This window comes from Sminthopsis crassicaudata, chromosome 4 (genome assembly GCF_048593235.1).
Source record: "Sminthopsis crassicaudata isolate SCR6 chromosome 4, ASM4859323v1, whole genome shotgun sequence".
NCBI lineage: Eukaryota > Metazoa > Chordata > Mammalia > Dasyuromorphia > Dasyuridae > Sminthopsis > Sminthopsis crassicaudata.
This window is the reverse complement of record NC_133620.1, coordinates 334,886,053-334,899,466: the sequence shown is the minus strand read 5'-3', so window position 1 is coordinate 334,899,466 and position 13,414 is coordinate 334,886,053. Positions and strand designations below refer to the sequence as shown.

Sequence of the window (13,414 nt, the reverse complement as noted above, 5' to 3'; positions counted from 1 at the left end):
CAGTAAAGAGACTTTTACTGATATTAAACATGGAGTCCACTTTGAAAAACTTTTCACAAGAACTGTCTCATTTCATACACATAGATTTGTTTTCTGAGCCCCAGCATAGGCCCTTATATTAATCCTATTAAATTTCATTAGAGCTTGACTTACTTTGTTTCCTTATGAACTCTTTTTGAATCCCGATTCTATCATCTGTTAGCTGACCCTACTAGCTTTGTGGCATGAATTTGTAGCATGCTATCTTTACATTCATCCAAGAGTAAACTCTCAAGATTGGATTTCATTTAACTACTGAATACTCATAAAATGAGGTTTGTGTGTAAATGATCTCTACCGTCCTTCTGTTCTGCCTCTGACAATCTAGGATTCTTGAATACTTAAGCAGAAGCCATGCTTTGAACTACATGCCTGTCTCTCTCTCCCTCTCCCTCTCCCTCTCCCTCTCCCTCTCCCTCTCCCTCTCCCTCTCCCTCTCCCTCTCCCTCTCCCTCTCCCTCTCCCTCTCCCTTTTCCTCTCCCTCTCCCTCTCCCTTTCCCTCTCCCTCTCCCTCTCTCTCTCTCTCTCTCTCTCCCTCTCCCTCTCCCTCTCCCTCTCTCTCTCTCTCTCTCTCTCTCTCTCTCTCCTGAATCTATAACTAGATGGGATTTGGGTTTAGATTATGTTTTGGGAATTTAGTAAGCATCAACTCACCTAATATCTGACCTGACCTCTCATCTAACCTAACTACTGCTGCTACTATTATTACTTCTATTATGACTATTACTGCTACTACTACCACCAGCTAACTTTTATATAATGCTTAAGGTTTACAGAGTCTTTAGGCCAACATTTTGTTTTATTCTCATGACAATTCCAGGAGGAAGGTGCTATTATTATTTCCAATTTAAAGATGAAGAAAATGAGGCAGATTGAGATTGAGTGACTTGCTCAGGAACACAAAGTTATTGAATATATGAGGCGGTATTCCAACTAAAGTCTGCCTAACTCTATGATTCACTAGTTCACTTAGCTGTGTGGTTTTACTTTCTGCAGCTGTAAAATGGGAGCAATAATTTCTTTGGTACCTAACCCACAGGGTAGTTGTGGGGACCAATGAGATAGTGATTCAATGTGTTTTGTAAGCCTTGAAGTGCTATGCAAAAGGCAGCTTTATTATTATTGTCCCTATTATCCATGCCAAATCCTGGTAATACATGGCCAGGATGAAAAGGTAGAAAGTAGCTGTCTTTGGGATAGAATGTACCCATCTGTCCAGGGGTTCCTAAAGAGCTTCATTTAATCCAGATTCCTGTCACATGATTAAAGATAATCAAAAGAATATGCCTCTGGGTACCCACCTTGGATCTGACGAATGTCTCCTTGCTCACAGGGGCTTCTGCCATGACCCCGCCCACCCTGCCCATCAATCTTGCACTTGAGGCGATGAATCTCACTGCGCAGATCAGAGATGATGCTGGTATACTGAGCAATGTGATATGAAACATTCAGCAGGTTCTGTTTCACCTGGGGATGTCAGGAGAAGCAAGAGCCATCAGAATCATCTTTGCCTCTTCCCTCTCTTTTGTCATCCATGTCTAATAGATTGCCAAGCCCTGCTGATTCTTTCTATTGACTTGAACATTACCTGGGTTGTAGTGTTATACTCATGAGTTAGGAGACCCATGTTCAAATCTTTCCTTCCTAAAACCATTTTGTGCTCAAACACACATGTACATATAATGTATGATAGATATAATATATATATCTGTAGTGTACATGGCATTTCTCCATTAGAAGGTAAGATTTTTGAGGGCAAGGACTGTTTCCTTTTGGTTTGTGGATCCCCAGAGATGTCAAGTATATGGTATATAATAAGATTATAACCCATAATCAACCAACAAACAAACATTTGTTAAAGATTTGTATTACTGTGCTAGGTATTGGGGATACAAATACAAAAGTGAAACAATTCCTGCTTTCAAGAAGCTCACATACTAGTAGGGGGATGTAACATATTCACAGAGAAGTACATAGAAGATACATATAAAAAAGAAGTACCCAGTGATTTGGCAAGGAACAGTAATCAATATCTGGAGAACAAAGTTTGCCATTTTTGCATATCTCACATACATCTCATTTTTACAGATGAGGAAATAGAGGAAAATAGAGTAAAATGACTTGGTCAGGCCCACATAGCTAGTAAGTGTCTGAGGCCAGATTTGAAATCAGGTCTTTCTGTCTATAGGTTCAGACCTCTATCCACTGCTCCATCTAGCTTCCCAAGAGACTGGATACAGGGCAGAAAATCAGGAAACTATTGTAATGGTTCAGGAGAGAAGTGATGAGTGATTTGATTAGTGGTGGTACAAATAAAGACAAGGGGGTGAACATGAGATATTAAAGGAAGTTAAATCAACAAACAAGACTCAATAAATGTTTAAATATTTGTGAGTGGTGTGTGTGTGTGTGTGTGTGTGTGTGTGTGTGTGTGTGTGTGAAAGAGAGTAAAGAATCAAGGATGACTCCTAAGTTGTGAACATGAATGATTTTAAGAATGGTGGTGTCAGGGTCAGAAATTGAAATTAGGAGAAAGGTTTGGGTTTAGAGGGAAAGATAATGAGTTTTGTTTTCTATATGCTAAGTTTGAGATGCCAATAATACGTCCAGATGGAGATGTTGATCAGGTAGTTGGAGACACAAGAATGACAGATGGAAATATAGATCTAGGAGTCATCTTCAGCGATGGCATTAGAATCCAATGTGAGCTGATGAGATCACTGAGTGAGGGAGCACAGAGAAAAGATACTCTACATAGCAAGTTCCATATACTCTAATTATTTGTTGTAGAAGGAAGGAAACAAGGAAGAAATGATGAGAAGAAGAGAAGGGAAGGAGAAAGCAAAAGGGACAGTGAGAGGAGAAGTCAAAAATAAGTTGAATGCTTTTAGTGGTGAATGGATCATTAACTTCCATGAAGTATTGATGGAGTTTGGCTGAAAGAATGGAGACGAATATGATCTAATCCAAGGACTTGAAATGGTGCTAAAGAGGCAGAGGTTTATATCAGGGATATTCATCAGGAAGAAGAGTGACCAGACAGATCAATGAGTCAGGGAACAAAGCAAGGAACATGACCTTGGCAATGGTCAAGTAGCTGTATCTTACCCTTGTCTTGATATTCTTGGCTCTGCCAGCATAAGTAAGGGTATTTCGGGACTCTTCAAATGCACTGCTTGCAGGGCTGATGTGGGCAATCATCACTGTTCTGCTGTTGCCCCCAAGGGAATCCTACATAGGAGGTGAAGGCAAGGACCTGGTTAGCTGGTTAACCATTAAATCTTATTACATCCTCCCAGATGTGAGCCTATTCCTAGGTTTTTCCACTGTGGGAGTCTCAATCCCTGCCACTCTCCATCTCCCCCTGATTCCTACCACCATATAATCTGAAGTATTTATCAGGTTTAATTCTCTACTGAGAACTTTGAAATCAACTCCTTTGCTATAAAAATAGCCACCAGCTTAGCTCTACTCTATGACCTTTTGATTCTCCTAGCCTCTACCTCCTTTCTCCTTTCTTCCTCTCCCTTCTTGCCCAAGTTCTTAAATGATAATTTCTTTCCTAATCAACTGACTATATGGCTAAGGAGTGACCTTTGTAGAACATAGAATGTTAATTAAAAAAATAAAACCTACAACTCTTCAACTTTAGACCTTTGATTCTGCATCTATTAAATGAGAAAGTTGGACTGGAGAATCCCTAACATCTCTTTCAGCTTTGAATTCTATGATTTTGTGAATATCTTTACTGGGCCATAATAAAATGTATCATTTTCCTTAGGTATCAGGACTGGGCCTAAGATTTCTTGGGTATAGGATCTCCCAGATGGAGATACCATCTCTGAGAATGTAGATTGGCACCCTCTTTTTAACTTTTAGTATTAGTGAATTGCCCATAGCCAGTCATGGTCAGATTTGATGGGACTTGAATCCAGATCTCCCTGGTTCTGGGGGCTATTTCTCTGTATACTACATCACATTGCCTGTTTTCCTCATGACTTCTAAAATACCCTATGTGTTATGAATGAGCTGTCACTGACAGTGACAGCAGTGGGATTCAGAGTTTCTTTTGACATAGCAAAGCATCTTCTGTAGGCTGGATCCCTTAACCCCTCTACCTCCCTACTGCTCATGCCCTTGGCTTCTGCTGGTACCTTGAGGAGCCGGGTGAGTTTGCTGTCTCTGTAGTTAATATATTTGTTGTTCCCCTTGTCACTCAGAGCATTGATGCAGTTGCCCAAGGCCAGCAGGGACCGGTTGATGTGGGCACCCTCCTTCATGCGTTGTCCACGGTTCTGGGTCTGAGGGTCAAGGAGACAAGAATTGGCTGCAGTGTGGTAGAGGGACTGAGCTTCTAGGGACCACTCTAAGGAATGGTCTACACGCCTGCTGGGCAAGGAAGGTCGGTGCTATAACAAAGCATTTGATTCCTCCACTAAAGCACTGGTGTCCAACCATGTATGAATCTCTTCAGTTCCCTGGACCTCATTTTTCTTTCTTGGAACACTGGGGATGACAATCTCTATGCTACCAACCTGATAAGGTTGTCATGAAGATAAAGTGAGGTAAACAAATAGAAAAGAGTTTTTTTTAAAAAAAAAAAAATGGGAATTCTTAGAGGAAACTATATTGTAATGGGGATTATAATATGTTATATGTAATAGACAAGACACTTAACCTCTCTTATCCATGTGCCCTACCTGCACACAGGGTTATAGTGAGGATCCACTGAGATAACATGTGTCAAGCATTTGGTAAATCTTAAAAATGTTATGTGGTATTTAATATATATGGGAATGCCTGCCATCTAGGGGAGGGGGTGGAGGGAAGGAGGGGAAAAATTGGAACAGAAGTGAGTGCAAGGGATAATGTTGTAAAAAATTACCCATGCATATGTACTGTCAAAAAATGTTATAATTATAAAATTAATTTAAAAAAAAGGAAAAAAGTGTTATGTGGGCAGTTAAGTGGCACAGTGTATGGAGTGTTAGTCCTGGAATCAGGAAGTCTCATCTTCCTGAGTTTAAATCTCATTTCAGACACTAGTTGGGTGACTCTGGGCAAGCCACTTAACCCTGTTTGCCTCAGTTTCCTCATCCATAAAACGAACTGGAGGAGGAAATGGCAAGTTACTCCAGTATCTCTGCCAAGGGAACCCCAAGTGGGGTCATGAAAACTTAGACATGATTGGAATGACTAAACAACATCAATAACAAAAAGACCTTTTCTAGCTTTAAATTTTGGGATCCTCTGACATTGCAGCAAAATGGCAGGTGAGGAACCTCTCTGATCTTTGTTAGGATAATGTCATACAGCCTATAATTGGGTCTATGCTTAAAGCTTTTTCAACTTGATAAGACCAGTCAAAGCTTGTGTAATAATGTTCAAGAACTCAAGGTCATTTCAACACCCTGTGAAGAAGCCTCAGAGGAAGATCTGATGACGTCAGGAAGATCTGAGTTCAAATATGATGCTTATTTGCTAGCTAAGTGACCCTGGGCAAGTCCCTTTACCTCTGTCTCCAGTTTTTTCATCTGTAAAGTGGGAATAATTTATCATCCAGAGTTGTTGGGAGGTTCAAATGGGATAATGTCTGTAGGGCACTTTGTAAACCTTTAATGTGCCATATAAATGCTGGCTATTAGTATTATTATGGTTACCATCATATTCTCTTTTCTGATGAGGTTTGTTAGAAATGACCCTCGGAGAAGTTGCTAACCTGTCATTATTCCCAAACATTTAATATTCTAAAAGTTATTGTTCAGATGCATAAAATAATTGCATTTTGTTGTTGAATAAAAAGTATGAGGATATAAGTTCATTTTCTATTGAGTGCCTAAAACATTCCACTCTCCAGTAGCAGACGGCACCACAGTCATGATACCTTGTTTCCACATGATTTTGGTGTTCTTATCCAGCTCTTTCCAATGTGAAAGCTTTTGCTTCCATATACTTAAAGATTATTATGAGTATTTTGGATGATAGCATAATAAATAGTATTAATATAGTGTTTTGAGGTCAGAAACATGCTTTATCTACATATTATCTCACCAATTTCCACAACAACTCTGTGAGGTAAATACTATTATTATCCCCATTTTTGTAATTGAGGAAACTGAGGCAGGCAAGAAGAAGTGACTTGCCCAAGGTCACACAGATAAGAAATGTCTGAGACAGTATATGAATTCAGATAATCCTACTCCAAGTTCACTACTTGATCTACTGTGCCTCCTACCAGCTTTCAAAATGTCCTTAAGTGTTTCTGAATTGATGTTATGTCTGAACAATTTTAGGCAACAATTCATTTTGTGATAATAATTTAGCTTCACTACAATTCACTAGTTGAGTTTTCTGGGATATTTGGTGATCTATATTTGTTGTGTCGGGATTTGTCATCTATTAGTCTAAAAGATTGTGAGCTTAGCCACTAGGTTAATTATTCAATGGAAGCTACGTGTTTATAGCTACTTATATGGTTTCCACTGCTCCCCTGCATGATTGACATTAAGTCCAGGCTCCATAAGGATGACCTTTGTGTAGTTTCTGGTGGCAATGACCTAGTCCTTAATTGCCATCATAATCTCCTCTGTTTCCACAAACAAATCTGCGTGACTCAGCCATTTGTTAAACATTTTTCTGTTGACGTATTGTTGACTGAGTTCACATGGATGTCCAGTATTAAGATTATTAATGGCCATTTATTATTAATCACCACAATAATATATGCCAAGCAATCCTAGGATATAAAGAGCAACTGTTTTTATTATTAAATAAGCTGCCTGAGAACACAACAACATTTAAACTATCTTTGCAAATTAATACAAAGCTTTTGTCTCAGTACCACCGTCAAGACTTGTCCATGATCTGCAAATACATAGACCAGACTCAAGAATAGTCTCAACACTAAAGCATTTGATGTCCACATAGAAAATTGTTTTTAATTTTTTTTCATTAAAATTTTAATTATTTAATTAGTTTAAAATTGTAAATTTTAATTTAAAACTTTAACCATCAAAATCATGTCAAGTGCAATTCATATAAAACATGGCATTTAAAAGAACATTTAAACCCATTATGATTCTTCCTTCTTTCCTTCCTTCTCTTTCTCTCTCTTTTCTTCCCTTCCTCCTTCTTTCCTTCTTTCTTTTTTTCCTTCCTTCCTTCCAGCAATCACAGTTAAGTGACTTACATAGGTTACATAGCTAGTAAGTATCTGAAGATAGATTTGACTGTAGGTCCTCCTGACTCCAGGGCTGGTGCTGTATCCACTGTGCCTAACTAGCTGCCCCCTCTTAACTAGCTTTCAATCAACTTTAAAGAAGTTGGATATTAATTTAATATTAATGCTTTAACAACATCATAATAACAATTCAATGATTACATTAATAATAAAATACTGTTAATATTATAATTAAAGAGGGAGTTGAACCTGTGGAAGCACATAGCATGAAGCCTATATGAAATACTGAGAAATAATATTTCACAATATTGTAGTTTGAATCCTTTGTTTCACCTGAATTAAAAAGCAAAACCTTTCTCTGTTTCCCTCTGTCTCTGTGTCTCTGTGTCTCTCCATCTCTCTTGCTCTCTGTTTGTCTGTCTCTCTCAGCAATCAGGGTTAAGTGTCTTGCCCAGACTGATACAGCTACTAAGAGTTAAGTGTCTGAGGCCAGGCTTGAACTTAGGTCCTCCTGACTAGCTATTCCCAGCCTTTCTTAAATAGAAGACTTAATCAAAGCCAAAGAGACAGTCTCTTATTCTGAAATTTCTGGTTTCTCTTAAATGAAAAGCCTAATTTTTTTTTTCTTCAATAGTAGCTACAATCAAATTTAGCTCCCTAAGATTCTGATTCTCTACAATTAAGGTTAGAGAGAATTTATCTTATTTGTAGCAATCAAATAAAACTGCAAGTCTTTTGATTAATCCATTGAAGAGGATTTGTCTTCTCTTTGTCTATTCTTGACTAGACTGGAAAGGCAGACATTTTGGCAAAAGTGTGCAGATACCGACATTACTATTGTACTATTTAAGCAAATTTTTCAAAAATCTGAATTTCACCTATGGAATTTTGTCTTTTGCTTCATGACTGTAAAATGTGGCAAATAATATCTCCTACAGTTGTAGTGAGGATCCAAAAAGATATTTGTCAGGTGAAATACTATTATTAAATATAATTAGACAGTGTTTGAGTCAAAGAATTCAAATTAGCAGAGGGAATCTGACCATTTGAGTCTTTTCCCAATCTTTAAATATTAATATTTGGACTCTGATGGACTTAGGCTAGACTGTAGAGTATGGAAGTCTTCCACAGACTAAAGCATCTTATTAATCATTTGATATACATGGATAATATTCCAGTATATAGATATACCAAAAGAAACATTAGACAACTCCTTCATCCTGTGGAATATTTCTCTAGTGATATCAAATTGTCTTTTGGTCTCAATAAGTATGAAATTCTTAATATACATCAAAGAAAAATAAAAACTGAAGGTTTGATCAAATGCTTTGGTCCTCCAGGCAAGCTATATCAAGCATAAAGTTAGGTTGAGAATGTTAAATGGCTTAAAGGCATTTTGAAAGCAAAGCCAAATGGAAGAATATGTTTAATGCAATTCTAAACTTCCAGTTTTATTGTACACTTTCAGAACTATAAAGTGAACAATAACAAATGTGTAAAGTATCCTTGCAAAAAACCCATGCAATATTAAGGAAACACAATGCCCATCATTCTAAGGCAACTATAAGAATATTAATGATTTCCTTGTGAAAAAAAAAAGAAGAAAATATTGAAAAGTATTCTTGTTCAGTTGTTTTTTCCAATCCTGTCCAACTGTCTTCAACCCCATATGGGGTTTTGTTGACAAAGATACTGAAGTGGTTTGCTATTTTTTTCTCCAGCTCATTTTGCAGATGAGGACACTGAAGTAGAGTTAAGTGATTTGCCTAGGGTCACACATAGTTAGTAAGGCCAGATTTGAATTCAGGAAGATGTCTTCTTGATTCCAGGCCCAGCACTCTATCCACTGTACTATTTAGCCATCTCATATTACAAATGGGCCAAAAAATCTACATAAACAACCAGGCATCTCTTTACCCAGCAAGAGTAGAGAGGGAACATCTGATGCACAGTTCTAGCCACCAGGTCATGTTTTTGTTAGGTTTTCAGAATATCCTAAATTTATATAACCTGCAGTGATCAGTACTTGATAAGTGGTAAAAAGCCAATCAATTTGTGAATGTAACTCAAAGTAGTTAATCTCTAAATGGAGCCTAGGAAAAGTCTGTAATACAAGACTGGAATCAAAAGGCCCAACAATCCCATGGACTCAGCCAACAAAGAAAGCCTTAAAGCTTTGAACGATGGCTAAATCATGCTGATTTTTTTGTGTGAACATAGAGGTTTAAGATAGCAATTGCAGGAATGTGCTGGATTTGAAATCAAGGGAAAAGGAGTTCAGATTCTTTGTCAGACACAATCAGCTATGTGATCCTGAGCAAATCATTGTATCTCTTTTGCCTCAGTTTTCTTATTCATAAAATAAGGAGGTTGAACTTCATGGTTTCTAAGATCCTTTTCAGTTGTAAACAAATGACCTTTTGTTTCTATGACTAGATCTCTGACACACAAATTACAGAAAAATGATCCTTCAGGAAATCAATGTTGATTGTATAAGCAACTAGAAGACATTATAATACCTGCTAAAAACCTAGCAAAACGTGACCTGGTGGCTATATTATACATCAGAAGCTTGCTCTTTTTTAATTCCAGATAATAAATCCACATACCATTTTAAAAAGGCCTCTAAATGTTGGAAATTGGAAAATACAACTAATAAACTGTACAGGAGTATTATCACAAAAATCAAAGTGTCACTCATAATTATTTAGACATAACATTGATCTTTTTGTTGTTATTGTTGCTGTTCAGTCTAATTCTTGATGACCCCATTTGGGATTTTCTTGGTAGAGATACTGAATTGGTTTGCCATCTCCTTCTCCAATTTATTTGACAGATAAAGAAACTGAGGCAAACAGGAGTTAATGGCTTGCCAAGGGTAACCCAGCTATGGTACCTCCCCACTTATTATGTATTAATCTATAAAAACTTAAGAATAACTCTCTTCTTCTTCTTCTTCTCCTCCTCCTTCTTCTCTTTCTCTTTTTTCCTTCTCTTCCTCCACCTCCTCTTTCTTCTCACCTTCTTTGTCTTCTTCACTTTTCTCATTCTTCTCCTTCTTCCTCTTTCTCTTCTTTTTCTTTTTCTCCCTCCTTCTCTTCCTCCTCCTCCTCTTTCTTCTTCTTCCTTCTTCACATTCTTCTTTACCTCCTCCTGCTTATGCTTCTCCTCCTCTTTCTTCTTCTTTGTTCTCCTCCATTTCTTCCTCTTCCTCCTCTTTCTCTTTCTTCTTCTTTTTCTTATTCTTCAACTTCTATTCTTTTTAAAAAGCAACTGTGGCCAAGTGGGAATCTGAAGCTGGATTTAGAATTCAGGTCTTTCCAACTCCAGGACTGGTATTCTATCCACTATACCACTTAACTGCCCCCAAAATAGCTTATAAAATAGATGTCACCATACCAAATACTCACGGGACAAGCTACAAGAAAATGAAAACGCTTTCAAAAGAAAGAGATCTCAGGGAGAAAAATGGGGAAGAGAACAAAGTCATAGCATGCCCATTGTCCTGGTTGCTACTGGAGTTGTTCCAAGAATACTTTCAGAAATCCTATAGTGCAAGGGGCTGAAGGGAGCCAATCTTAGTCTTTTTTTGCATCCAGGGCCCTTTTGCAAGTCTGGTCAAACCTATGAATCCCTTCTTGAAAGAATGTCCTATTTTTAAAAATCATAATTGAAATAAATGCTAAATTCCAGTGAGAGGTTAGTGAAAATAAAGATGCATTTTTTTTCCTGACCAAGTTCATAGATTCACCTTGAAATTAATCCATGTTAAGAAACTCTGTTACAGAAGTCTCCAGGAGGACCTGAGTTCAAATCTGATCTTAGACATTTAATATTTCCTAGCTGTCTGACCCTGGGAAAATCACTGAACTCCAATTGCCTCAGGAAAAGGAAGGAAGGAAGGAAGGAAGGAAGGAAGGAAGGAAGGAAGGAAGGAAGGAAGGAAGGAAGGAAGGAAGGAAAAGGAAGGAAGGAGAGGAAGGAAGGAAGGAAGGAAGGAAGGAAGGAAGGAAGGAAGGAAGGAAGGAAGGAAGGAAGGAAGGAAGGAAGGAAGGAAGGAAGGAAGGAAGGAAGGAAGGAAGGAAGGAAGGAAGGAAGGAAGGAAGGGAGAAACTTTGTTAAAGGGTGAGCTCACATCTTAATGCTCTTATTTGATTACAATAAGCAGTAATTTTATCTATCTGTGCAAGAGTTCAGAGAATACTAAAAATAAAGGAGTTAAGAACAGGATTATTTCTATGCTGATGCTGATGACTACTAGATGCTGATCACCACCACCACAATGATGATGATAATGACAATTATGTTGTGGGCTACCTACTTTAAAACTTTTAACAGCTTTTAAAACTGTGAATGGAAGAAAAGCCGAGGACAGGAAACAAGGCATAGTAACTAACCTGGAGCACCAGATGGCGCTCCAAACCTCGGGAACCTATTTCAGGAGGAAGGGAGAAGGCAAGCCGCCATTGTTGTGGGGGAATGGGAGAGGAAATGCAAGGCTACTCTTCTTCCACTTGGGTCTCTAAGACATCTTTAGAATGACTTTGTGAAAACCTTCTTGTGGCCTGTCTGGTTTACTCTAATCAGTCACCGCTTCCTAGAAGAGTGCCTGGAATAGCTAATTGACAGATGAGGAAATTGAGGCAGAGAGTGTTTTATATGAAGCACATGTATAAACTATATCAAACTACTTACCATCTTTGGCAGAAGGGAGGGGAGAGAAAAGGGGAAAATTTGGAATCCAAAATATTGTAAAAATGAATGCTAAAAATTTTCTTGACATGATTGGGAAAAATAAAATAGTACTTTAAAAATGGCACACATTATAGCGTCTATTGCACAGGATTGTTATGAGAGCGCCCATGGCACTGTACGCATCAGAAGCAGAATTCCAATACAGATTGGGGAGAATCAGTGTTCCTGATGAATTATGGGATGAAAAAACTTGGTATTGGATAGTAGGTAGCAGTAGTTAGATAGTAATCTATATTCAGTTTTACTATGGTTTACACATTTTGATACAATAGAAAAGATATTGGATTTGGAGTCCAAAAATGTGGATATTAATCCAGGCTCTGATGGCTATTCTCTGAATAACTTTGCACAAGTTCATCTAGTGTCTCTGGGCCTCAGTTCCTCATCTGAGAAAAGGAACTAGATGGTCTCTAAAATCAGTCAATAAGCATTTATTAAACACCTACTGTGTGCCAGGCACTGTGCTAAGTGCTAGAGATATAAAAAGAGACAAAAGACAGTTTCCTGCCTTCATGGAACTTATCATCTAATGGTGGAGACAGTAAGCAAATATGAAACTATACATAGGAGAAATAGGGAATAATGAACAGAGGGAATGAATTTAAAGATGCTAGAAAAAGTTTTCTTTGAAAATAGGATTTTGGTTGGAATTTGAAGGAGTCCTTTCAACTTGAAAGCTCTGGTTTTACTTCTGAGCAAGAAAGGAAGAATTGCTAATTCAGAGCTCACCTGGGTCTAAGTGATGAGAGGGGCACCAAATCCCACCAGAACTACTTACCCACTTGAACTATTTTTTTAAAAGCACTTTGTAAACCTTAAAAATGCCTTAGAAATTTGTGATTACTAACCTTATAGTTGCCAAAACAAACAAACAAACAAACTCCAAATGGGTCATAAAGAAAGAGACATGACTGAAAAATTATTATAACAACAACAAAAGCCTTATAATGCCTAAACCAATTTTTTTAAGGGACCAGATTTAGTGTATGTAGCCTCAATCCCCATACAGAGGAAAATAATAATTCACACTTACATAATGCTCTAAAGTTTGTAAAATGCTTTAAAGTATTTTTACATCCATTATCTCATCTGATTCTCATAAAAACCCTGTACAAGGATACTATTATTATGCTCATCTTTAAAATAGTATTTTTTCCCAGTTATATGTCAAGAAAATTTTTAGCATTCATTTTTACAAGATTTTAAGTTCCAAATTTTTTCCCTCCTTCCCTTACCTCCCTTCTGCCAAAGATGGTAGGCAGTTTGATAGTTTATACATGCACTATCATGTAAAACATATTTCTATATTAATCACAGTTGTGAAAGAAATAGATCAAAAGAAAAGAAAAACACTAGAAAGATTAAAGTGAAAAAAATATTCTTTGATCTGCATTCTAAATCTGTCTCTATCTAAAGATCTAAATAGATCTTTATATGGA

General features: G+C 37.5%; 1 protein-coding gene across 3 annotated transcripts in view; it reads right to left on the bottom strand.

Moving 5' to 3' along the window:
- The window catches only part of KIF19 (kinesin family member 19), a 55,033-nt gene that overhangs the window by 7,340 nt on the left and 34,279 nt on the right, over positions 1–13,414 (bottom strand). For all 3 annotated transcript variants that reach the window (XM_074260680.1, XM_074260681.1, XM_074260679.1), the window contains exons 8-10: positions 4,195–4,341; positions 3,149–3,271; positions 1,342–1,507 (exon numbers count right to left, since the gene is read on the bottom strand). In XM_074260680.1, coding sequence (XP_074116781.1) covers positions 1,342–1,507; positions 3,149–3,271; positions 4,195–4,341 — 436 coding nt within the window. The remainder of the gene's footprint in view (positions 1–1,341; positions 1,508–3,148; positions 3,272–4,194; positions 4,342–13,414) is intronic.